General features: G+C 39.6%; 2 protein-coding genes and 1 long non-coding RNA gene across 8 annotated transcripts in view; 2 read left to right on the plus strand and 1 right to left on the minus strand.

Moving 5' to 3' along the window:
- Nucleotides 1-270: 270 nt before the first annotated feature.
- On the plus strand, nucleotides 271-3193 carry LOC112449821. Its single transcript, XR_005233916.1, has 3 exons — nucleotides 271-967; nucleotides 1610-1959; nucleotides 2156-3193. It is a non-coding gene; the product is annotated as an uncharacterized LOC112449821 (long non-coding RNA).
- Nucleotides 3194-4314: 1121 nt separating this feature from the next.
- LOC108249837 (creatine kinase M-type) lies at nucleotides 4315-7844 on the plus strand. The gene is made up of 8 exons (XM_017439461.3): nucleotides 4315-4471; nucleotides 5536-5743; nucleotides 5877-6031; nucleotides 6220-6352; nucleotides 6563-6734; nucleotides 6856-6979; nucleotides 7082-7271; nucleotides 7400-7844. Exons 2-8 carry the CDS (start codon nucleotides 5551-5553, stop codon nucleotides 7576-7578), a joined length of 1146 nt encoding a protein of 381 aa, XP_017294950.1. The 5' UTR covers nucleotides 4315-4471; nucleotides 5536-5550; the 3' UTR covers nucleotides 7579-7844.
- A 4863-nt stretch (nucleotides 7845-12707) lies between these two features.
- The window catches only part of LOC108249838 (MAP/microtubule affinity-regulating kinase 4-like), a 56255-nt gene continuing 42303 nt past the window's right edge, over nucleotides 12708-26659 (minus strand). For 4 of the 6 annotated variants that reach the window (XM_017439465.3, XM_017439463.3, XM_037979187.1 and 1 more), the window contains 2 exons: nucleotides 16329-16373; nucleotides 12708-16251 (listed from right to left, as the gene is read on the minus strand). In XM_017439465.3, the coding sequence (XP_017294954.1) occupies nucleotides 15915-16251; nucleotides 16329-16373 (382 nt within the window). In that variant the 3' untranslated portion in view covers nucleotides 12708-15914. Of the gene's footprint in view, nucleotides 16252-16328; nucleotides 16374-19657; nucleotides 19741-26659 lie in introns of all 6 variants that reach the window. The other 2 variants (XM_017439466.3, XM_017439462.3) reach the window with 1 other exon arrangement.

The following is a 26659-nucleotide window of genomic DNA, read 5'->3' on the forward strand; positions in this document are numbered from 1 at the left end:
TGCTCCTGTTTTGGTTGGTTTTTGTTTTAGTTTCTATCTTATTAGTTTGCTGCCTCGACAGTTTTTGTTTTCATTTTTGTCCTTAGTTTAATAAATTAGTTTATTTTCAAATATGAGTCTGCGTTCTGGGTTCGCCTCCATCTCCACCGTTCCTGACAGTTGGATGCCATGGCAATTGAAAAAAATTGCCAATATAATCCTCAAACCCACAAAATGTCTGGATATGTTGACATGGGAGATGGTGTAAATGTGACTGACATTGCCACTGAGGCTCTTGTCTTTATGGTGGTTGGTCTCCAAGGGCATTGGAAGGCTCCAATTACTTACTTCCTGACCCAGTCCCTCTCCCCAGAGACACAGGAGGTACTACATGTGCATGCATTAGAGGAACTGCATGAGTGTGGCATAACAGTGGTCTGTGTCACAATGGATGGGGGTGCCTTTCAGTGTAAGCATGTCCAACAGTCTTAAAGGGAAACCCTATTGAACTAAAAACATTCTTTGATCATCCTGTGACTGGTGAAAGAGTGTTTCTGATGATGGATGATTGGCATATGTTGAAGTTGGCACGAAATATGCTGCAAGCAAAAAGTCCTATTACTAGCTCAACTGGACAGATCTACTGGAAGTACATCCTTCATCTAAATGATGTGCAGACAAACGATGGATTGCACATGGCCAACAAGGTAACCATGGCTTAAAGTACTCAGATGCAATTTCTAATTTGGGATATAGATCTGTTTCTAATTTCATGGAGTAGTTAATTTAGTACATTCACAGGTTTCCAAATCTTTTCTTGTTTATCCCAAAGGTAACCGACAAGCATGTGAATTTTGATTCACAGAAGATGAAGGTGTCCCTGGCTGCACAGACCCTGAGTCACTCAGTAGCAGTAGCTCTGCTTACTCTGAGGGACCTTGGGTATTCACATTTTCTACACTGTGATGCAACAGCTGAATTCATTGAGGTAATAAAAAAACAATATTAACACAATACAAACAAAACACTTTTAGTAAAATACATAAAAAGTAGAGCAGTTTAGATTGTTATAGCCACAGGTACTGGCTTTTTGTTAATGCAGACTACTTGCTTATAGATAATTGACATCCTGAACATCCGCAACCCTCATGCCAAAGGGTTCAAATCCCCCTTGGGTTCATTGAACTGGGCAGAAACAGTGCAGTTCTTGGTGAAAGGCAGGGACTACCTGATGAGTTTGGTGATGGCAAATGGTGCAGCTCTTTATAAGTCAAAGAGGTTTTATGAAAAGTTTGAGCATGTTTCTGACATCATGTTCAAATAATGTCCTCTTTTAGGCTGGGTGGTTTAAATGAAATTAGTTACACACCATGAATGCAGCTCATCTCACTGCACTTTCAAATTTAAACTTTGACCAGATACTTGTAATGATATTGAGAGAATATTGTAAAGATGACAACTGGTGCTTTCACACAATACTGCTCTTTGCTGGAGGGCAGAGAGCAACAGAATATCTTTCACCCACAGCTAACAGACTTATCTTATTTTATTCGCCCAGACCTATTCTGTTCTATTGTTCAGCATTATGCGTTCATATGATGCTCAGTTCTCTGGTTCTGTTTTTTTTCAGTTTTCTGTTTTGTTTTTGTGGGACTTCAGTGCTTTCAGTTTTTCAGGCATCACTACAGTATGTATAACAACTTTGTTTTTTGTTTTATTTTGTTACACTATTGTTCCTTGTTGCTTTCACACTTATAAATGTTAGTCATTCATTGTTGTCTTGAAGTAAATTTACTCTGTAACAATAACATTGATAAAACAATTTCTTGTGAAGGTACCTATCTGTCTTGGGATTTATCATCAACATTGACACCCTGATGTTGATGATTCCTGAACAGCTTCAGCGACAGCGGTACATCTGCACCTATCGCTTTAGCCAAGATCACTAAGAGCTGCTCTTCAATTCAATCAGGGCATCAGGTTGGGATTTCAGTTTTTGTTTTTCACTTTTGGTTTGTTTGTATGCATGCATGCCCCTCTGTTAACAGTGTTGTCATTACATCCTCAGATAGACAATTATGTATAGCTTTATTTATTTTAGTTTTCTTTCAGATAAAGTTAAGTCTAACTAGGTAATATGTGAAAGTGTTGAGTCTGTACTTTTATGTTTTCTCAGGAGGTTGGAACAATAACCCTTCAGCAGGCCAGTTCCAAGCCATTTTCCGCTGCCTGATGGTGCAGTGTGGGGTGTCTCCAAGTGCATTAGGAAATGCACTTGGAGGAAATGGCAGTACAGGAAATGGCAGTACAGGATGCTGTCAGCTTTAGAAATACCATCTTCCTCCACTGCCAAAGAAACCGAAAAGTTGCCATCCCCTTTCGCAAACACTTCTGCAATTGTGCGTGACCACAGTTATCTGTCAACTTGCTTTGGTAGCCTTGTTGACAATGCTCTTGTCTACATCTCGGGTTTGTGGTTTGGCAAATTTTAAAGAAGCTGATGTGTGCCGTGGTAGCTTGGTTACTGATGCTATACCTGCATCACTTGATCAGAACTACGACTTTCTCCAACTAAAAAACAAAGGGGGGCTAATGATTCCATCTGAGGGGACTTTGAGGATAATCAGATCAGCTGAGCGTTTTATTCGCCAGTCTGTGTCCGGGCAACTTGTCCTATATCAATCAGTTTGTATGGACTGATGTTGGAGCTGAGGATGTGTTTGGTGTAGGTGAGCACATTCAGGAAACACAGTGTGGAATTGATAACTATCACTATGTGCTGATGTCACTTGTTGTTTCTGTGTTCCACAAGCTGAGACTGCACCACATTGACAAACTAATAACAGTACAGGTACAGAGTGGCAACAGTAGGAAAAAAAGGGAAAACCCATTCTTTTTAAAGGATTTTAGTGGTCTTACTTAAACAGAAAAATGTATATAGTGTACATAACCTGTGTTTATGTGTGGTGTTTAAAATGTTTTTTGTTGCCTCCAAATGGCCAAAGAAAAAAATGATAATAAGATATGTTTATTTAGTTTGTATGGAGGGTGGTTAATCCACATTTATTGTTACTCTGTTATTATTATAAAGTGTAACATACTGTTTTTTGCCCTACTTTACACCTGATGAAACATAAATTACTGATGTGTGAGATCAATAAAGTTATTGTACTAAACTAAAAAGCTTTAATACATTGTTTTTGGTACCTGCTTCTCATTAATTTTAGTGTGTGTGAATTAAAAAAGCTGGGGCATTAACGTAAACCTCACCGTTAAAATGTGCTTTAAAATTCTATTTGTATTAGTTCACAGCTCAGCTGTGCCTCCGTCAATATGGCGGACACACAGTTACATCACATCAGCGGGTCAACCCAGTCAATGGGGCATCTACGTATTAATGTCTATGGTATCCAATACATTACCTTAACTGCCGCAAACAGCCACTTCCGGGTCACCTAAACCCGGCTAAATAAATATTAAAATCAAATTTTGCCCTGTTGCCCATTTTTCCATTTTGTTTTCGATCTTAGCATAAAAGTGAAATATGAAAAACCATGGTTTTTTTTTCTTTTGTTTTTGGTGTTATAATAAAAAACAAAAAACAAAATAACCAGTCCGTTTTTCATTATTTGATTTTTAATTTTTAATTGAAAATGGAAAGAAGGAATGATACACGGATTGCACACACATACAAAGTGACATAAGCTGGACTGTTGAAATGGGAAGATATATCTGTTAGATAAGAAAAAGTTAACATTGAAATTTTAGCATGACCTTCAAAATGTTCTGATTTCAACCCAACCTGTGGGCTGTGTTAAGAAGATTAGTTTTGTGAAAGCAATTTCTTAATGATGCAATCTATTCACCCAGAACACTGGTTTGACAAAATATTCTGCTCAAAGTAAATTTGACTGTTTTCTTTAAATATTACCTTTTTTTGATGAAGCTCCACTACTTACTGTTCCTAACAACTAGAGAACACAATGACTCACTCTACAGGCAACATTTCAAATGACTGTTAATTTGAAGAGAAAATAATACATGCTATTTCTAATGTTCACACTTCCCTGTTCTTCATGGCATGTCTGGCAAAAGTTTTTTTGTTGCTTGCTTTCCCCCTCTGTCACTTCCACCTCCACATTTTACTCTTATGACCAGCTCCTCCCCACACAGATGCCCCTGTCATCCTACTGGGGCTATGTATGGGTTCAGGTGGGGTGAGGGGTGGTGAGAGGGGTGAGGGTACAGCTGTAGCAACTGTCATGACAGTAAAGTAAAGGCGTCCCTTTCATAAACTGATCAGAGTATCTGTAAAGACACTCTGGCCAATGAGAGTTCAGCAGGCACTAAAATGGCCAAACCAATGGCTGAGTGTTAGTCCAGTATATAAAAAGGGAACAGCAACCTTCAGAGTTGGGTGACCCCTAGTTTGGCTGTGGTGAACAGGATCTGATCCCAAGGACTGTTACCTTTGTTCTTGTCTTGTGCACAGGTAAGGAAATGTGACAGATGTTAGATTTTGCAGTGTTAAAAATGGGTTAAACAAATATTTGAAAGAGTATCCAAACATTTTTAATAGTAAAAGTAAATAATAACACAATCTTTATTTTCATTGTAACAAAGGACTTTGAACTTTATTTTTCGTAAAGAAAACTGAGGATAAAAAGTAAAATTCTGTCATGGAAGCATCCTCAAGCTATGTTTTCCAATAAGTCCCACTGCGGAGAAAAAAATCCAAAGTGACTGAATATTATCAAATTTGTTTTAGGATAGTTTTAGCATTACCAGCAACTTTTTAAAAAACTTTCTTTTTTACATGAATTGTTAACTTGAATCTCTACATCCCTACGCTTAGAAAACATTTCTCTCTCTGGGTAAGTGTTTTGTGTGTTTTATACTTTTATCCATGTTGGGGAGACTTCATGTCCTACAATCTACTTTAGCCACTTAAGAGTCAGTATTTTGTCTTTTTGAGCTTTAAGTTTAAACTGTTTTACTCAAAGAACCATTTTTCCAACTACTGTCAGTAACCTATTACAGTAGATTAATTCAAATTGAAATGACAATACATGATAATGTCAAATATCATTTTTATAAAAACATGTAATATGGTACATATGACGGAGGGAAATCTGTCTACAACTCATTAGAATCCTGTCTGAGATTCAGCAGTGATAGTTTAAGTTTGTATTGTATCTCTACCAAATAATTAAGGAGCTGTTGGCATTTGCCAAGTACATAAAGGGAATATAGTCACATGTGCTGGGGCTAAAAATAGCCAATGGACAGGCACTCCTTCCTCTACTTTCCATTTCAGTGGGACATATGAGCCTTCGAGAACTGAGTGACACTTGTTACCAGGATTCTTCAACCAGCACTATTTGAAATGTGCAGCTGTTTTGCAGAATAAATCATGTGTCCAACCTTTAACAGCATTTTGCAGCTACTCAAATCATAACATAGTGCCAGATTAAGATACATTAGCTCATAATCATCTTAAAATACAAATCCTTTGACAGTAATGTTTGTTTAATCCTTGTTTGTTTCTTTTTGTAGTGTTAGAAAGCAATCATGCCTTTCGGAAACACCCACAACAACTTCAAGCTCAACTACACAGTTGACGATGAGTTCCCAGACCTGTCCAAGCACAACAACCATATGGCTAAGGTCTTGACCAAGGAACTGTATGGGAAAATGAGGGATAAGCAGACACCCAGTGGTTACACTCTGGATGATGTCATCCAGACTGGTGTTGACAACCCCGGTGAGACCAAGAAACATTTTCCATTATACAAATTTGTTTCAGGATTACCAGTAAAATCACAAAACCATTCATTATTCATAAACTATTCAACTTTAATTATTTCTCTTCAATTTTACTTGCTCTTGATATTCAGGTCACCCCTTCATCATGACTGTTGGCTGTGTCGCTGGTGATGAGGAGTCCTATGAGGTCTTTAAGGATCTGCTTGACCCTGTCATCTCCGACCGTCATGGTGGATACAAGCCCACTGACAAGCACAAGACTGACCTCAACTTTGAGAACCTGAAGGTACAGCACTGTACTATCAACGAGGAAAATGTGACTTGGTTAATCAAGAAAAAAATTGAAAACAGAAGTGCATAAGACTCTTTCAGACATTTTATCAGCCACTGACATTTGAACAACTCCAATAACATAACGTATGATCAAATGGAATTTAGACTCCTTTTTGTCAAATTCAACCATCTTTTCATTAGGGTGGTGACGACCTGGATCCTAACTATGTCTTGTCCAGCCGTGTTCGTACTGGCCGCAGCCTCAAGGGATACACTCTGCCCCCCCATAACAGCCGTGGCGAGCGCAGAGCTATTGAGAAACTGTCCATTGAGGGTAAGCTATTACTTGAATAAGTACGTATAGAAAGGATTGGGCAGAGACAATAAATTGTTAGCAAGAAAATGATACCGTCACTTAAGTAATAAACCTAGTGGAAAGGAAAGACTTTTATGCTCTTGAACTCTTCTTTTTATTGACAAATCAGTCTTTAGTCTATAACCACAGGCGATCATTGCTTACCTAAAAGTCAGTCTGTTTGTGCAGCTCTTACCAGCCTGGATGGCGAGTTCAAGGGAAAGTACTACCCCTTGAAGTCCATGACTGATGCTGAGCAGGAGCAGCTGATCAATGATCACTTCCTGTTTGACAAGCCCGTCTCTCCCCTGCTGACCTGCGCTGGTATGGCCCGTGACTGGCCAGATGGCAGAGGTATCTGGTGAGTGGGACCAATACTTGTTCATACACTGGCTGTAAAAAACAATTTCCTGAACTTTCAGTGACAGTTTCTATTGTTTTTATAAGTGCCCAATTAATTCCATGTTTTAATCTCATTTTAGGCACAATGACAACAAAACCTTCCTGGTCTGGGTGAACGAGGAGGATCACCTGCGTGTCATCTCTATGCAAAAGGGTGGCAACATGAGGGAGGTCTTCAGGCGTTTCTGTGTTGGCCTGCAGAAGGTAAACAATGACAACAGGACAAAATAATTAGTCGATGAACTAAATAAATGTCACGTGGATGATTACTGTATATTTGCCTGACTCTCCCATTATAACTCTCAGATTGAGGAGATCTTCAAGAAACACAACCATGGCTTCATGTGGAACGAGCATCTCGGCTACATCCTGACCTGCCCCTCCAACCTGGGTACCGGCCTGCGTGGTGGTGTCCATGTCAAGCTGCCTAAGCTGAGCACACATCCCAAATTTGAGGAGATCCTCACAAGACTGCGTCTGCAAAAGCGTGGCACAGGTATTCACAGACATTCTCATGCTTGCACAGTTGTGGATCAGCTTGACCAGCCAACTGAGATTTCTACAGCAACTACAAAGCTGTCTGCTAGAAGATGTAACATCTAATCTGATGTAATTCTTGTTCAGGTGGTGTGGACACTGCATCTGTGGGTGGTGTGTTTGATATCTCCAATGCTGACCGTCTGGGCTCCTCTGAGGTAGAGCAGGTCCAACTGGTGGTTGATGGTGTGAAGCTGATGGTTGAGATGGAGAAGAAGCTTGAGAAGGGAGAGGCCATCGACAGCATGATCCCCGCACAGAAGTAAAGAGAGACAACCTTTGGTTTAACTTGTGACCATTCATGTACGATCGAGCCGTCTGATGGGTGTGCAGAGACTGGCCGCTCAACTAGAGACTCTTGCCTCTGCTAACCTTTTTTCTTCCTTCCAACTTTTTTTCTTTTCTCTGCCTTTTTTTCACGTTCTCTGGTGTTGGTTGGTAACATCCTGGGAATCACCTACTTTTTGTTATAAAAAGTAATGATAACTGAACCTGTTCATACTGTTCAATAAAAACTGCCTAATGAAAAATGTTTAGGAGTACTATTTTTCACTTGAGTAATCAAAGCCGGAGATGATATTCAAGACCAGGCTGTATGATATAATTTTATAAACAAGACATCAAAATGAAAGAAAAAATGCCAACATCAGTGAATTTTATTCAACTTCAGCTCCATGTTCTCTTCATGTACCAAAACCACTCCATTTCAGTTTACAGTTTGTTTCTGAGGGAAAGAAATGAACTGCAGATCAGAGTAAAATGACTCATATTCAAACTGTGGGTATTTCTAAGTCTCTTTTGCATATAACATCAACTGTTCTGAAAATCAGTTAAGAAATGGTGTGAAACACTGAACCCCCTGGGTGTTAATACTGTTCTGTTTCACCAAACCGGACCGTTCTCTTTGTATTTTCTCAACACTCAGCTCAAATACTTTAAAAAAATTCACAGTAATGTTCACTTCAAGACAATGTTTATCTGCCTTATACCATAAGAGACAGTTTTGTGACTCCAGGTTATTACCTTCTTTCCACTTTACATCAAAAAATACCACTAAAATACTCTGCAAACAACCTGACTCGTATTTGTGATCAGAAGACAGTAGCACAATTTTTCTATGGCTTGATTGCAAACTCAGGGTTGTTTAGCATGCCATGGAGTTCTCAGAATTGTTGTGAAATCAAGTTTAATTTCTATCCTCTAGCAACAAGTTGGAGTAAAGTCACTGCATCTCACTGGAGCCCTTCTGTTTGTTTTTGTAAAAGGGGAAAAAATCTTCACTCAACAATTTATTTCTACAAACTGATAATATCTGCATTTCATTAGCCTCCAAAGTTAGGTGTACATCATGTTTTATTTTTTTCACACTAAAACCCTGAAGTCATGCAGGATTGCAGGTTGGTTTAGTTCCTCCATGTCACTGACAGAAACTGGTTTAATCTAGTATTACTTTCCTTGATCTAGCTATAAATAAACCTTGAGCTCTAAGATATATACTATATTCATATATTTTATATACAGCCATCAAATGACTGATATAAATCCAGTTTTTTTAATGATATTATTCTAAAAAATAAATAAAGTACCTGTGCAAATATCCACAAACTGAAGTGTTTCACATTTAAGACATTGGCACCCTCCAGTGATGAGTTCTGGGCATTACCTGAACAGGTACACCAGAGGGAGCTGATTCAAGTCAAAGCAAAGTGCATTGAGGTCTATATTGCCTAATGCTAATATACACCACAATGAGAAACGCCCAGGGAGAGGACAAGGACAGACCCCTATTGTCCATTTTGGTGTCTGCTTCTCAACCTGAGGGGTACAGCAGGTCAAAAACAGCCCCCCTGTTGGACTAAAGGGAACAGCACACACCAAACAGACTGAAAAGATGCCACACAACATGAAGGAGTGAATGATGGCTGATTGCTCCCCCTCTGGAAATAAAGTTGAATGCCTGTGACAGATAGAAAAAAGTTCTTGGTGTTTGACAGTGACAAACAGGTGAGGTTGACATCCCAGGTAAATTTAGGGAGTTTGTGATGGGTGAAAACAGAATTGGGGGACTGGGGGGCAGGGGGTGTCACCATGAGTAAAGCCACAACTGAGAGATAGTATTAACAGTAAATCAGCAGCCAAACAATATGACTTCTGTAGCCCACGCAAATATCACAGTACATTATTCACTATAAAACAGGGAGAGGTAAAAAGCTTTCTCAGTTGTTTTTTTTTTGTTACATTAAATATGTACCATATGAAGGTGCTGGGGCTGTTCACTTTAAAGGCAGCTGGACTAAAAAGAATAAAACTGTGCCCGCATTGCCTTCATTGTGTCTTCTCAGACAGAGAGCACACCTCTGATCCAAGCAGTCATCAGTAATGGGCTGAGCAGTTTGTAAACCGGGCCAAAAGGATAAAGAGGTGAACCTGTTACCTTTGTGTGTAAAGGTTAGCATTGCTGATCCACATTTTGGTGTTTCCCATCATAAGAGAGAATGAGTAAAGTTAGATCACACAGTTCAGAACAAAACCACAGAAGAGTTTCATTGCATTGAAAAGTACTCCAGACCTACAGGCATTTATTGCTTAGTAGAGTGGTGACGGACTGCTTTAAAGAGTAAGGTTGTATTGTTCTGTCAGACCATTACCAGTTGAGAGTTTGGGGTTAAAAACATTTGTTTGAATATGGTTAATTGCTGCTGTTTGTTCAGTAAACAAACTGCATGGCAGAGCAGTGGTTAGAGCTGTCACCTCCCAGCAAGAAGGTTGCAAATTTGCTTCCCTGCCTTTCTGTGAGGAGTTCACATGTGCTCTCTGTGTATGCATGGATTTCTGCCCACTGAGCAAAAGCATGGATGTTAGGTTCATTGGTAACTCTAAATTATCTATTTGAGAGTGCGAATGCTAGCCTGTCTCTTTATGGCCCTGTGATGGACTAAAGACCTGTCCAGCGTGTACTTTGCCACTCGTATAATGACCAGTGGAGATAAGCACCAGCGCCCTGTGACCCAGAAAGGAAAAAGCAGCTAAAGAAAATGGATGGATGGTTCTGTAGACTGACTACTTTATTTAAACTGATAAACAAGGGCCTGAAAAAATGTGATTACACAAAATATATTATAGTTGGTAAAATATGTGCCATTCCCTTCACTTCCAGGTGGGGATTTAGGAAAAAAGAACATCTGACGTACAGCAGGGAGATGCACTGGGTGAAAGAAAACAAAAATACCAAAGGTTTGATGTACAAACTACAGAAGAAGTGAAAAGAATATAGAGTTTGGTTTAAATTTCCAAAATCTTTGCAAACAGCTGAAAGGTTGGTGCAACATTATCAAACTGTAAGTTGAACATTCTGTGGTCTCCAGAAATCCTACAACTTAAACCAATTATGTTAAACCTGCTGAAGACATCAAAATGCCAGTTTAGTCATGTAAAGTCCAACTTTCTGTGACTCATTTTAATCCAGAGAGTTTAAAAAAAAAGCAACTAGACATCTATTCTGTAGCTGAAGACATTTTGCTTTCCTTCCGGAAAGTTTGGCACTCCAAGCTTTAAAGTCCATCATCCAGTATATTAAATAGTTAACTTTAATTTTATTTTCACTCTTTTGAATTTTTAATGTTGCAGCTATATGCTTTATTATTTTAAAGTTGAATGCTTTAATAATAATTTATACAAGATTTTTCTCACTTTTCATAAGAGTTTGGTCTTTTCATTTGTCCTAACATGTAAAATACCAAAAAAAATATCAAGTTTATTGTAGTTCTTTCATTTCATAAAGTAACAACTTTTAGTTTTTCATGTCTATACTATTAGCTGTGTTATCCTTCTCGCAAGTATGAAGTGGATTTTGCAGCCCTAAAAAAATTGTACTTTAGAAGTCAGGGGCAAAAATGGCTCTTTCCATCGTAAAGATTGCAGTCCTTTGTTCTAGAATAACATGAAACTGAAACAATACCAGTAAACTTTATACATTTTTCTGGGCAACAGACTTTAAATATTACAAGAAAGTTCACTGTGTATGTAACTAAACATTTAAGTTGTTGTCCACATAATCATTATTTAAGTTTATATGCACAAAGAATTATTGATAGGGTCCCATAAGTAACTGTAGTCCAGAGGCCCACATCATCTTAAATCTTGCCAATATGAGTTTGTTTTTTTTTCTTCTTTGATTTTTACACTTACCAAAATAAAATGACAAAAATAAGCATGTAAAGTTTGGACAACTAATAATTAAAAAGACAAACATCTATTCATAAAATAGAAAAAATAATTCTATTAAAAAATATTATTTTCCGTTATGATAAAGATCAAATGTTTTTGAGCTAATTTAAACTTGAGTGAGAGCTCAGGTAGCTCATTTCCTGGTAAAACTTCTACAATGTTAACCTACTCACTGAATGGATTTCTACTTTCTGTTTACAAATCAAAAACTACTTCTAAAACTTTTTAGAGAAGTTTGAAAAATTCAGTGCAGCACTTATTCAAACTTCCAGGCCTTTTTGAGCTGATCAGACCCAAAACAAACTTTTATTACAACAAAATAATAATAAGAGTAATATGATGTAAAATGTCCCGTAAGTTTAACATTATCATTGATTTAGATGTGATATTTCTGACTGGTTTTTTTTTGTATTTACAAAAACCTTCCACTCTCCAAATTTGCTATTCTTTAAAGAAAAATATTTTGAAGGTAAAATAATGTTGCTCAATTCTGTGCAAAATGTGGGCTAAACAATGAATCCTGAAATGACTTAAATCAATAAACTTTATTATCTGCTGTGTCTTGATCGTGGTCAAAGAGGCGAAGCCTATTTCAGCTCGTAGAGAAAGTGGGGGACATGTTTGAAAGTGGGTTCTGTTTGAGCCCGGTTAGATGATCATGGTAACAAAGACTGAGCCCATATGCTAATAAAAATACAGGTAGAAAAAGCAGACTGAAACATCTCCGTAGAGCTACAGTTCTGCCTGATACTATAATACTTTAAATAAATGCCAAATTGTCAATTAACAGGAAATTAAAAATTCCACCATCACCTGACACTCAGTGCATCACATTTACATGTGATCCAATGTTATTTTAGTTACCCAATTTAAACACAATACAAGTTTTGGTCAGCTATATATTTTTGTTTAATCATTTATTCTATAAATATAAAACCTATGGATTCTAAGGTGATTGACAGGTGGATTTGCTGCAAAGTTTGTTACATAGCTAATATTGAATTTAAATCCTTTTTACCTTTGTTATCAAAGGATATTTATCCATCCATCAATTTTCATTTGTTTTAATTTAAGAAGTAGGTGTCTTTCTTTTTTTTTGTTTGTGTTTTGTTTTTTTTCTTTTTTTACTGTTTTTCCCCTTCCCCCACCCCCCTTTTCCCCATCCGGCCCCTTTTTGTTTTTTTTGTTGTTGTGTTATATTATTGTATTGTATATTATTGTAAATGTATTTTACTTTAGGTATGTCTTATTACCTGAATTTTGATGGATCCTGAACCGATTTTGACCTGTCAGTAAATAATTGTGATGTTTTGAATAAAATCGTAAAATAAAGTATTAAAATCTTTAAAATCTATTATCTCCAAGGCTAATTGGGCGAGAGGCAGCGTACGCCCTGGACAGGTTACCTGTCCATCACAGAGACACATAGAAGATTTTTCCACCAAACTGTTTCCAGAGTTAAACCAAAGCCAAAGCTCACTTAGCACCAGCTCTTTCTGTTTCCACCACTGTGAGGTCCTGATCTGGCACTGAAAAGCTGATACTAACTCAGAACCAACTCTTTGCTGAATCAGGGGATGGGTTCATAGAGACCAACATCCACCCATTTATTTATTTTCTTTTCCCGTTTTTCCTTTCTGGGTCATGAACAAGCTGGTGCCTATCTCCAGCTGCCACTGTGCGAGAGGCGGTGCTCACCTTGGACAGATCTCCAGTCCATCACAGGGACACAGAGACAACTTGGAGTTCTCAATGAACCTAACATGCATGTTTTTAGTTTGTGGGAGAAAACCCACATATGCATGGGGAGATCACCATCCCTGGTCTAGCACTGGAAACTCTTTAGTGGAAAACCTCATTACAGACAAACAACCATCTCAACTAGGGATAATTTGGAATCACTAATAATCCAACCTGCATGTTTTTGAACTATGGGAATAAACTACAGTCCCCAGGAGGAAATCTCATACATTCACAGGAAGAACCTGCAAACTCCACACAGAACAGTTTGCTGTCAAACCTAAGATCTTGCTGCAAGACAACAGTACCGATCAACTGTTCCACTGCATACTCTGGAGAACATTTCATTATCACAGTATTTGTTTTCTGTATTGGTTTTCATATTCTTCACTTTAAAATAATGTAATTTACAACCAGCCATTTTTATAAGTGAAGTACCCAAACAAGCTAGGTTATATTTCTGTATCTTCATTTGCGTGATCGATGTAAAAATGCATCATATGACCTCTGACAAAAATTATGGAATCACAAAACTATTATTTTCCCAAATTTTAATGCTCATTAAAATTAACAACAAAAAATGATAGAATTGCTGTAGTCAGTCACAGTTGCCCTACCTCTGTTCTTTTATAACAGCTTGAATTCTCTGAGGCATGGACTTAACCAATGACAAACATTATTCCTCATAAATTGGGCTCCAACTGTCTCTCAATGCTGTTGCAGCTTTGAAGGATGGTGTCTTGTCATTGATCATTTTCAACTGAATTAAGATCTGCACAATTTAAAGGGCCATACCATTGACATTTGATGTCCTTTTTGAAGGAAAGTTTGCATTGTGCATTATCATCTTAAAAAATGAATTCATCATCATCAAACATCCTTTCAACTGATGAAATAAGACAAATGTCTAAAATTACAGACATTGTCATTGACATTTATTGATTTATTGAAGATGAAATGACTGCCATCTCCCCAGTTCCTTTACCTGAGATGACACTTTCATCCAGTCAACCACAGTCCAAGACTGGTTTTCTTTAGCCCACTGTCACCTTGTTTTTTTCTGTTTGGGTGTTAATGATGGATTTTTTTCTGATGGTTCAGAATATAAATCCCATTTTTTCAGGCAGTTTCTTATAGTGCGGTCACGGACTCTGACTCCAGTTTTCACCTACTTGTTTCTCATTTGTTTTGATGCACATTTTCAGCTTTTAAAACATATTGCTTTAAGTTTTCTATCTTGACACATTGATAGCTTCCTTGGTCTTCCAGGAATTCAGAATTGAATGATTTTATTTTTTTTCTTCTAGTTAAACAAAAATAAAAACCTCCAACTGTGACTGACAACAATAAGTTTGTCTTTCTTTTTAAATTGTTTCTTAAGGCCAGAAGGTTGGAATTTTGAACAATTATAGTTATGTGGCACGTATGTGATTGATATATAAATGCAAAATTAAAGAACCGAAAGTGGTGATTCTATAAGTTTTGCCAGAGGTTGTAGTATAGTCTGTCACCTAACAAAGAAAACTGCTGAACCGGTTTGGTAATACACCCATCCGGACACTTGATAGAGGAAGTTAAATTCAATCTATTAAAGCCTACAAACCTTATTAGTCAAGGTCCATTCAAAGTGCTATTAATCATTTTCAACTCACTCTACTAAAAATGTTTTTCTTCAGTAACATCACCTTTTTGTCTATTTTTGATTGAAGACATTAAATGGTGCAGCTGAAAGAACATTTTAAACCTTTTATGTTATGAGCTGTGACACAGTAAATGTCATGACATGCAAGCTGGTGGACACACTCTAACCAAGCATTGTGAGTGGCTTGTAGACCATAACAACAGCAGCAACAACCCAGATTTCAACAATAAAGAAAAAAGAGATTTTTTTTTTCTGATCTGACAACTGTTTTGACATTTGGTTGAGGTTTGCAAATGAAGATGAATGAGAACCCCTAAACTCTCAGTTCATAAAGTTTGAGATTTCACTAGCTCTTTGGGTTTTGAATTTATCCCTGACTGGCTGCTTTCACTGCACATTCCTCTCTGATTGGCTGTTTTTAGTCCACATTACTCTCTGACTGGCTGTTCACAGTAACATCAACTCCCACTGACCTTAATCCAACGCAGGCGTCACCACTGTGTGTACACAAATCAAAGCAATGAGCACTCTGCTGAAGCTTGCCTGATCACTGAACTGGATCGTGTGCACATTACTGCTGCTCAAAGGTCAAAGGTCATCAGATAATCCCTGGGAAGAAAAAAAATGAGGAATGAATGTTGTTGGGGGATCAGGGATGTCTGTCTGAGGTGATGAAGATGAAAACAAAGATCAGAGTGGAACTAAATAAAAAGTCATTATGGCTCGGAGCAGTAAGAAAAATATTCAGCTTGGTTCCATCTGATCCAGATCCAGGGACTGCAGAAGCTGGCTAAGCTGGGTGGACAGGGGGATGCTTCTGTCTGCGTTACTTTACAGGTCTGATGTGTGATTGTGTGTTTTTGGTGGGGGGGTGTTCATGTTGAAAGGGTCCAGCCCCTTGCCCTGTCTGTTGTCCCCACCCCCTTTTCTTAATTCCCTTTGCACACACACATAAACACACAAAAAACACACACTGGAACACAAAAAACCCCTTCAAAGTTCAAGGTCATTAGAGATTTGGGTGGCAATGTCTCGAAAAGCCAGTGGTGCCCCCCAGAGTCGCGTGTAGCGCACCCCGTTAGAAGTCTCTGAGGTGCCCATGGAAAGATGGCACACCTCCGCTTCAAAAGCCACACGGCCCCCTGCAATGCCATGGGTGCAGGAGAGCAGAAAGGGGCCGGAATGGTGGACCTGGCAGCCACATCCGAGCGCCGCCTCCCGCAAAGCCAGTACCACCTCCACAGGGTCTCGCCGCCCACATCCTCTCAGATTCCAGCCACGTCCGATGGCCCGGGGCTCGGACGCTTTTTGATACCCAGGTAGATGGCAACTGGGAAAGAAAAATGTGGGGTTAAGCCACAACTGCTACTATTGGTCTCTGAAAGCAGGTGAAACACAGATACTTACCTTGTGACCGCAAATCTCCTGATTCCCTCAGATTCATTTGTGACCCTGCAGGGCAAACAGAAATGGTAAATCTTCTGGAGAACAGTAAGCCCTATAACTAATTCTCTACTGTCAGATAAGATGGCATTCAGAAATTGATGGTATACAAAAAAACAAAAACCAAATGAGTTTCAGCAAGAAACAAGCAAATGATGAGAAGAACATTGTGTAATCCTACAGTGAAACAACTCAATCCATCCAGCATGCAGACCTTAACAAAGTCCTTGGCACTGTTTCTTTACATTTTCAGTCATTGTTCGTTTTGTTACACAAAACCAGGGCTGGACTGGTAAAAGGGCACACCGAGCATGTGCGAAGTGGTCTGGCGCACTTTTGGGCCAACGTTTTTTAGTTTTTTTTTTAAACTGACTGTTCCACAAATAATGAGCAGCAACCTATTTAATATTGGGCCAGCCAAATCACATTGCTTAGCCTGTCCTTGGCCCACACTGTCCCCCCTACTTTGTTTCTGAGTTTCTCACAGTTTTGCCATCAAAGGTGTGAAAGGAAGAACACAAAATAAAAAGTTAAAAAAAAAAAGTAGCCCAAAAGAACTGCGAAAACAAGAAAAATGTGCATGCAGTTCCTGTCAAATTTGCTAAAACTACAGACATGTTAGCTATAACTTCATCTTCTACAGCACCAGACATTCTGCACCAAATACAAGCAGAGGAACATAGTGAAGAGAGTGTAGCTGATGCATACATTAAGTAGTAATGTAAGTAAAATAAAGATGCAATAACATTGCAACATTAATGTTGTAATGTTTTAGTCAGCATCATTAGTGAGCCAAAATAGTGTTATAAAAGCTTCAGTGTCATTTTAAGTTAAGTAAGGCTTTAAATTGGCTGAAAATATTATCGTGTCTAAATGTGTGCACATATACGTGCCACTAAAAGTATTGGAACAGTGAGGCCAGTTTCTTCACTTTTACTTTAGATTAATAATATTTGGGTTTCACATCAAAAGATGGATATAAGACAAGAGAACAACATTTCAGCTTTTATTTGCAGGTGTTTACATCTGGATCTGATACACAACGAAGAAGATAGCATTATTTGTAATGAAACACCAAATTTTTCAGTGAGCAAATGTACTGAAACGTGACTGACAGGTGTTTGTTGTAGCCCAGGTGTGTCCTATTACACTGATTATACCAACAATAAATAACGCTAAATGTCTCCTCAGGTTCAGATTTGGGTTCTGCCTGTGCAGACTGCATTTATAGTCTGTGGATTAGAAACAAGGAAAACCTATCAGAGTCATTGCACAAACACTGGCCATAGCCAGTCCAGCCATTTGAAATGACCTGAAGAAGAAAGAAACCACTGGTATACTCTGTTAAAGATTTCCAACATGAAGACCAAGGGAAACATCAGCAGTTGACGAAAGAAACATTGTAAGAGCTTTGAAGAAAAACCCTAAAACAGTTGTTGACATCATCAACAATCTCCAGAAGGAAGGAGTGAAGGGATCAGTCTGCTGTTTGCAGAAGACTTCAACAGAAGCATAGAGGCAACACTAGAAAAATAGCAAGAAGAACAGCGAGGTTCAGGTTTCAGGGAGGTTAGTCCATCAGTCTCCTTTTAGCAGGTAAAATGCTGTTCAAAAAGCTTTAAGTTTTTAGATGGACTTGGCCAGTCTAGAACCTTCCACTTCTTGCACCTGATGTATTTCTTTGTTTTGGCAGTGTGTATTATGTCATTATCTTGATCTCTCAATCAGTTTAATTGCATCTTCCTTTAAATTGGCAGATAAAATGGTTTTGTAGACTGTAGAATGTTCTTTAGCATTTCTATTTGGTAAAGGTCCATCTTTGTCTCATCAGTCCATAAACTTTGTCCTAGAATATTTGAGGCTCGTATCTGTATTTTATTGGCAAATTCAAGTCTGGCCTTCCTGCTCGAAGCTGCGCTAAAAGCCTGGAAAAGCATCACAAAAGAAAAATGCTAAAGTTTGATGATGTCAGTGGGTCACAAAACTGATGCTGTTATTGCAAGCAAAGGATTTGCAACTAGAAGTTAAGTTTCGTTCGCTTTGATTTATTTTAAGCCCATATGTTTCAGTACTTCAGCTTATCTAAAAATTTGGTGTTCATTACTTCTAAATTGTGTATCAGATCCAGATGTAAACACCTGGAAACAATAGCTGAACTGTCACTGTCTTATCTCATATTCATCTTTTGAAGTCAACCCTAAATGTTTTCAATCGACAGCAAAAGAGAATTTGCCTCACTGTTCCAATATTTTTAGAGCGAGGTGCATGCAGCCTGTTATATCCTACTGAAGGAAATGATTTTGAAATGGATTTGATGCTAATTCATCATTATACATCACAATAATACACAAGAGCAGGGGTACGATGAACATGAACTGTAGGAGAAATTAAGCACACTGCAGACTGACAATTAACAATTCTGTTATGATTACAATATAAAAGCAATACTGTGAAATCCTTGTGTGGTATTTAGCATTAGTATTTATCAGAATCACAGCCTACTTGAAATTTATATTGTTATTCACATCATGAATTAAGCCATCACGAGCCATTTTGAATTTGCCTTTGAGATCAATTAAGTATATATCAACCTATTTAGCAGTTAAAATACCTTTTTTTAAAATTTTACAAAAGAAAGTGCATGTTGATCAAGTTTTTGGGAGGGAACTGCCTCAAGCGATTTATTTCTATTACATTTCTCTGCATTTGTCTCAACAAAACAAACTGTTGAGACAGAAGTGGAGGTGAAAGACAGGGAAGAACAGCCAGAAGATTTGCTGTTTTATCAAATTATTTTTAACAATGTATCTTTTACACAAGCAATAATGTGATGGTGTGACTTGTGTATATTCTACTTGACTATCTATGACCACCAAGGTGCCAGTCAAAAGTGAGTGAGGACACTGGTTATTTTGCTTTCAACTGTCACTTTGGGAATACTAAAGTACGCACACATATTCAAGAGGATCATCTGAATGGATCATGTCTGACCAATCATAGTGGGCTGCCTGGGCCAAAATTGCCTGGGCCCAATTTTGTCCAAGTCCAGCCTGGCACAAATTCATGAAAAAGTTTTACAGTTTATAAAAAGGAGTAGTTTCTACAATGACAGAGAACCTGAAAGTAAAATTTAAACATAAATCTCCATGATTGCAGCCATGCGTGAAACCAAGTGTGCAGGACCTGAACGGATTGAAGATCATACACAGACCATGCATGTCAAGCATTTATGCAAACTTTCAGATGGGGCAGAACAGGCAGAGAAGAAAATAGCAAGAGACATGGGAACTTACTAACTGTTTTTGATCCTTGTGGAAGAGTACAACCCGAGACTGATTTGTTTGAGCCCTGGCGCTTGGACGGGTCAAGGTTGACCCTGATGCCATAACAAGGGGGAGCAGAAGAAGATAAAGATGGAGAAAAAAGAGGGTTAAGAGCAGGGAGCTGGGGAAGGAGGTGCGTAAAGAGAATAAATTTGAATCACAGTCAAACAAGTGGTGAAAAAGATTGCAGTGGGAGAGCTGATTGACAAGGATAAAGCTGAGGTTTGATAAGATTAGCCATGTAGTTATGATGACTGGGAGGGAGAGGAGAGCGGTAGATAATCCATGGTCACAGAAAGAAGGGCTTGGCAAAGGGCCTGGCTAGAAAAAAATGTTTGACAAACATGGACTTATTCTGAGACTGGGCTCAAGCTGAAAGGCAGAACTTTAGGATACCAGTGCTTTGGAATTTTAAATCACACATTTGAATTTCAGTTTATTTATAGAGCGCCCAATCATAACAAAAGTCATCTCAAGGCACTATACTAAAAAAGTGTCCACATTGTAAATGAAAATTCAGTTCAAAACATATCCAAAATCAAATACAATACATTCACATTTAATACATTATAAAATGCTACCTACTAAAGTTATCTATCTAAGAACATCAACAAATTGCATTGAGTCTTCACTTCAGTGTAATCTCCTAAGGTGACAGTAGAAAGGAACGACTCCCTTTTAACAGGTAAAACCTCCAGCAGAACTAACAGTCCTTTTCAAAAAACAGTTCTATGATAAGTCCACAAACATGAAACCCTCTTTAAGCTTTCTCTGGCAGTTCATAATTCCCTCACTGAGCTGACCACGTTCTGCAACAATATGAGTTGAACCATATAAAGTAGTGGTTTCCAGTTCTGGTTCTGGAGGCCCACTTTCCTGCACGTTTGAAATGTTTCTTTGCTTTGACACACCTGATTTGAAAGGAGTGATTACCTGGTTTCTGCAGAACTTGAAGACCTGCTGAAGAGCAGAGAAACAACCAAAACACACAGGATAGTGGCCCTCCAGGACCAGGATTGGACTCCACTGATATAAAGTGTGAATTGGAACTCAGCAGTATTGAGGTAGAGCACTAAACATAAAATGTGTGTCAAACATTTCTTACTCTAAATCTTGTTGTTGGCTTGTTGCACATAACACATCAATAAGCCTCACTGCCAGCTTACTCTTACAACCCAAATTCCAAAAAGGTTGGAATGAAAATGTAAGTAGACACAGAATGCAATGATCTGCAAATCTCATAAACCCATATTTTGTTCACAATGAAACATAGTAAACATATAAAATGTTGAACCTAAGAAATTGTTTTTTGGGAAACAAAGAAAAAAAGAACTGACTTTAAGGGGAGCAACACAGCTTAAAAGAAATTGGGACAAAGCCACATTTCCCACTGAAGCATCTCCTCTCCTTTCAGTCTAGGAACTGAGGAGAGCAGCTGCTGGAGTTTGTGGAGGGAATGTTGTCCCATTCTCGTCTGATGTTGGATTCTAGCTGTTCAACAGTCCCGGCTCTCCTTTGCTGAATTGTTCGCTGCATGGAGAACATATGCTGTTCTCAAATTTGTATATACTCTTCTGCACAGATGGTACTATTTCAGGTGTGTAAGCTTCACATGCCTACCCACTCTATATTTCTTTCATAAAGTCCAAGTGTAGTTTATTAAAGACAAAAAACTTGAAATGGTTTATAATATTGCACTTTCATAAAAAAAAAATTTTCATCTGATTTATACAATTATCACCCTTAAAACTTGCAAAAGGTGTTAATCTGTATCAACTTCTTAAGTCAGAAGAGTAAAACAATACCACTTTTAAACTACAATTGCTGGTCGCACTGTCAGGAGGGGTGGAGAAGGAGGCAAAACCCAGAACGCAGTCTCATCTTAAAAAAAACAATTTATTAAACTAAAGAATAAACAAAAACAAAGGCTGACGTGGCAGCAAAAACTAAACAAAACAAAATCCATACGATGCGAGACAAGGCAAGGCAGGACAAGGAACGAGACAACAAGAGCCGAGGGACCAGAAGCAGCAACAGGGAACTACAGACAATGAACCAGCGAGTGAGTGGAGGAGATGACCGGGTTTTAAACACAGGGTAATTAGGGGAAGTGGGCACAGGTGAGTGATTACAACAAGCAACAGGTGAAGATGGGCGTGGTGGGAAGACAAGCGATAAACAGAGGAGAAGTGAATGATGACAGAACACAAGAGGCAGAAAAAATACAAAGACAAAACATGAAAACAATAACTCAAAATGAAAAAGAAATCTCAAAGAAAAAACAACAAAACCCGAATCCTGACGCGCACAGAATCATTCTGAGGGCTGCAAATGGCCCATGGGCTTCTCCGTTGATTTAAACATTTGATATGTTCACTATGTTACATTGTGAATCAAATGTGCTCACTTTGAAGTTGCACATGTACAGATTGTCTCGGCCCTGTGGTTAAATCTCTTTTTGGCAAAATAGTGATGTTTTGGCCCTGATATTGGAGTGACTTCACCATGCTGCTATTACATCACACTACTGAGCCACAACACCAGCTTCTTCTTATTCTGATTGTTTCGGCTCTGTGACTACATCTCTTTCTGGCTTAGAGGCGTAAGAGCAGAGGGGTTACGTCACACAACCAAGCATCAATGTCAGCTTACTCTTACATATACTGACTGTTTTAGCTCTGTGACTGTCTTTTGCTGGCTCAGGCACAACAGCAGTGAGTTGTACTTCAACGCCCTAATGCCACCTCTGTCCTTACATAAGTTATACCAAAAAAGGAAGATAGAGTCTCAGGATCAGCTTGAACTGTTTTGTGAAAAGAATGTTTCACTAACATGTCAACAAAGAAGACAACAGAGAGAAATCATAACAAAAAGCAGATTGTAAAGGGCTTTGCAGAACCTGGAGAGGTAAAAGAAAATGCACCATGTAAGTGTGGACCATTTACAGTTTAATATAAAACAATACCTTTTAAAGTTTAGAGTGTATTAACCTTTTTGTTTGACACATTACTTGTAGGAGGCTGTTCACGGTTTAAACAGAATAAATAATACAGTACATTATGACATTTTTATTTCACATTGAAGTGACCAGTTAACAAACTTTACTATGGCCTGCTACCTTAGAGTTTCTCCACAAGCAAAGGTTTTTCATCTCTGGTTGTGGGAGGATTATTGTCTGTTTAAAACAAGTGGAAAAAAACAACAAGTACAAGCATTTGACATATGTTTCTGTTTCCTATTGTATGTAACCCAAACTGAACTGTGACTCCAAAACTAAGGTACATACCAGACCATGACTTATGCATACTCTTACAACCCTACTGTATTTTGTTAGTCAAACTTCAATTATCTGTGATTAAAACAGTTATTTAACATGTGTTTTTTGTGTTTTCTTTTTCATGCCAGATATTACATGACAGGACTAATACCACTTCCATGTCTTTATGGTAAACTTTAAATAATGTTACACTGAACCACACTGTAGAGTCAACAGCTAAGCAGGTTCCAGTGAAAACTAAATGTTTAAGAACATCACTAGTAAATATATAAAAGAACCACAATAAGCAAGCCTGCAGGGATGTCACATATTAATTGTTATACTGAAGTAGAATATTAATTTATCCCTAAAATTTCCAACTCCATTATTCTCATTCAGCTCTGTTCAAACTAAACTCTTGTATAGACTGAAATGGTGTTTACTTAACAAATGCAGCTGACATCCATGTTGTTTTTTTTTTTTTTTTCCATTTTCGTTTTGAATTAGAAATACATTAATTTGAATGAGTGAATTCTCTTTGAGAGTTAATTTTCTGACATTTTACAACATTCTACTGTACTTCAATAACTGCCAATACAGCCATTTTCAAGTTCCTAGTGACAATAGCAACAGTACTGTATTTTCCGGACTATAAGACGCACTTAAAAGCCTTCAATTTTCTCAAAAAACGACAGTGCGCCTTATATATGTAAGAAGTCGCAATGTTTTAGTACGACTTTGGTAAACTACAAAGCTGCACCGCTTGCAGCATTAAGGCTCAGTTATAGTCCTGCTTTGTAGTGTTGCGCAGGCATTTATACTTCACACTTACGTTGGTGCAGTATTCTCCAAAATGACAGGGGGTTGTTTTGTTTTGCCTAATGCACCTTATAGTGCACCTTGTATATGAAAAAAGTTCAGAAATAGACCATTCATTGACAGTGCGCCTGATAATCCAGTGCGCACTATAGTGTCGAAAATATGGTACTTTTTTATGGGTCCAAGCCTGTGGAGGCAGGAGAACACAGGTGTTTCCATGCTTTCAATGGAGCATAGAACAGTATTGAAAATTTTTTTCATACTTTTCATTCTTTCATTCCATCATACTGCAGCCTAAAAGGAAAGTAGTGTTGGGTGATATTTACATGGCTGTAACTAGGGCTTGTGTATGCAGGTAACAAAAATACTAGATATGTCCACCTATAGGGGGTGCTATCATTGAGGTTCTTGCAATTTGTCCAGTAATTTCTTAACCATAAGATGAGCAAGTCTTATTTCTACACATTCCCTGCACTTTACTGAATCACATGGTACAGGTCACGCCCATTTTCGCGTCAAGAATTTTTTTGCTACACTGCAAAGTTTGCAAAACCTACTTTTGACTTCTACTCAGAGACTGAAAAGTTGATTGCCATATTTCAGCATGTTAGTTCTAGATATCAAGCTAAATATATAGGTTGTCATGGACAACTAATTATTTTTTAAAATGTGCAAGTTATCCCTACACAAATGCTAGTTAGCAAAAAACATATTTGACCATATCTTGAAAACAACAACTGATGAGAGGACCTTCGGGACGTTGCCTTGAGGTCAGACGTAAGAGATCATAATGCTCAAATACAGTGGGTGTGGCTTATTGCGTCTCAAAGAATATATGTAGATAAGATGGAGTACCTGCCCTAAGACTCAAAGGCAAAGAGTATTCACATGTCCACCTCTATGTGGCGCTATTTTCAAGGTTAATGCACGATAATGCACCACCTTATTGTAGTGGAGGGGTTTGAGTGTCCCAATGATCCTAGGAGCTATGCTGTCAGGGGCTACATGCCCCTAGTAGGGTCACCCAAGGCAGACAGGTCCTAGGTGAGGGGCCCAACGAAGTGCAGCCCAAAGACCCCTTATGATGAGAAACAGAATTGGAGTGCTCCATCGCCCGGACACGGGTCACCGGGGCCCCACCCTGGAGCCAGGCCTGGAGGTGGGGCACATTGGCGAGCGCCTGGTGGCCGGGCTTTCGCCCATGGAGCCCGGCCGGGCACAGCCCGATGAGGAGACGTGGGTCCTCCTTCCCATGGGCTCACCACCTATGGGAGGGGCCAAAGGGGTCGGGTGCAATGTGGAATGGGTAGTGGCCGAAGGCGGGGACCTTGGCGGTCTGATCCTCGGCTACAGAAGCTGGCTTTCGGGACGTGGAATGTTACCTCTCTGGTGGGGAAGGAGCCTGAACTGGTATGTGAGGTTGAGAGGTTCCGGCTAGAAATAGTCGCGCTCACCTCAACGCACGGCTCTGGCTCTGGAACTAGTCTCCTTGAGAGGGGTTGGGCACTCTTTCAGTCTGGAGTTGCCCACGGTGAGAGGCGCCGAGCAGGGGTGGGCATATTTGTTGCCCCCCCATCTTGGTGCCTGTATGTTGGGGTTTACCCCAGTGAACGAGAGGGTAGCCTCCCTCCGCCTACGTGTGGGGGGACGGGTCCTGACTGTTGTTTGCGTTTATGCGCCGAACAGCAGTTCAGATTACCCACCCTTTTTGGAGTCCTTGGAGGGGTTACTGGAGAGCGCCCCTCCTGGGGACTCCCTTGTTCTGCTGGGGGACTTCAACGCTCACGTGGGCAATGACAGTGAGACCTGGAGGGGTGTGGTTGGGAGGAACGCTCCCCCTGATCTGAACCCGAGCGGTGTCCTGTTGTTGGACTTCTGTGCTCGTCATGGACTGTCCATAACGAACACCATGTTCAAACATAAGGGTGTCCATATGTGCCCTTGGCACCAGAACACCCTAGGTCGCAGTTCAATGATCGACTTTGTTGTCGTTTCATCTGATCTGCGGCCGCATGTTTTGGACACTCGGGTGAAGAGAGGGGCAAAGCTGTCCACTGACCACTATCTGGTGGTGAGTTGGCTCCGATGGTGGGGGAGGATGCCGGTCAGACCTGGCAGGCCCAAACGTATTGTGAGGGTCTGTTGGGAACGTGTGGCAGAGTCTCCTGTTAGGCGGAGCTTTAACTCCCACCTCCGGGAGAACTTCAAACATGTTCCAGGGGAGGCGGGAGACATTGAGTCCGAGTGGGCTATGTTCCATGCCTCCATTGTTGAGGCGGCTTATCCGAGCTGTGGCCGCAAGGTGCTTGGTGCCTGTCGTGGCGGCAACCCTAGAACCCGCTGGTGGACACCGGCGGTGAGGAATGCCGTCAGGCTGAAGAAGGAGTCCTATCGGGCGTTTTTGGCCTGTGGGACTCCAGAAGCAGCTGACAGGTACCGGCAGTCCAAGCGGCATGCAGGTCGCTGAGGCAAAAACCCGGGCATGGGAGGAGTTCGGAGACACCATGGAGGAAGACTTCCGCACAGCTTCGAGGAATTTCTGGTCAACCATACGGCGTCTCAGGAGGGGAAAGCAGTGCAGCACCAACACTGTTTATAGTGAGGGTGGTGTGCTTCTGACCTCGACTCGGGACGTTGTGGGTCGGTGGGCCGAATACTTCGAAGACCTCCTCAATCCTACCGGCACGTCTTCCATTGAGGAGGTGGAGCCTGGGTGAGGTCACTGAGGTGGTTAAAAAGTGGCAAGGCTCAGGGGGTGGATGAGATTCGTCCGGAGTTCCTTAAGGCTCTGGATGTTGTAGGGTTGTGTTGGTTAACGTGACTCTGCAATATTGCGTGGACATCGGGGGCAGTTCCCCTGGATTGGCAGACCGGGGTGGTGGTCCCCTTATTTAAAA

Source organism: Kryptolebias marmoratus, linkage group LG13 (assembly GCF_001649575.2).
Source record: "Kryptolebias marmoratus isolate JLee-2015 linkage group LG13, ASM164957v2, whole genome shotgun sequence".
Lineage (NCBI taxonomy): Eukaryota > Metazoa > Chordata > Actinopteri > Cyprinodontiformes > Rivulidae > Kryptolebias > Kryptolebias marmoratus.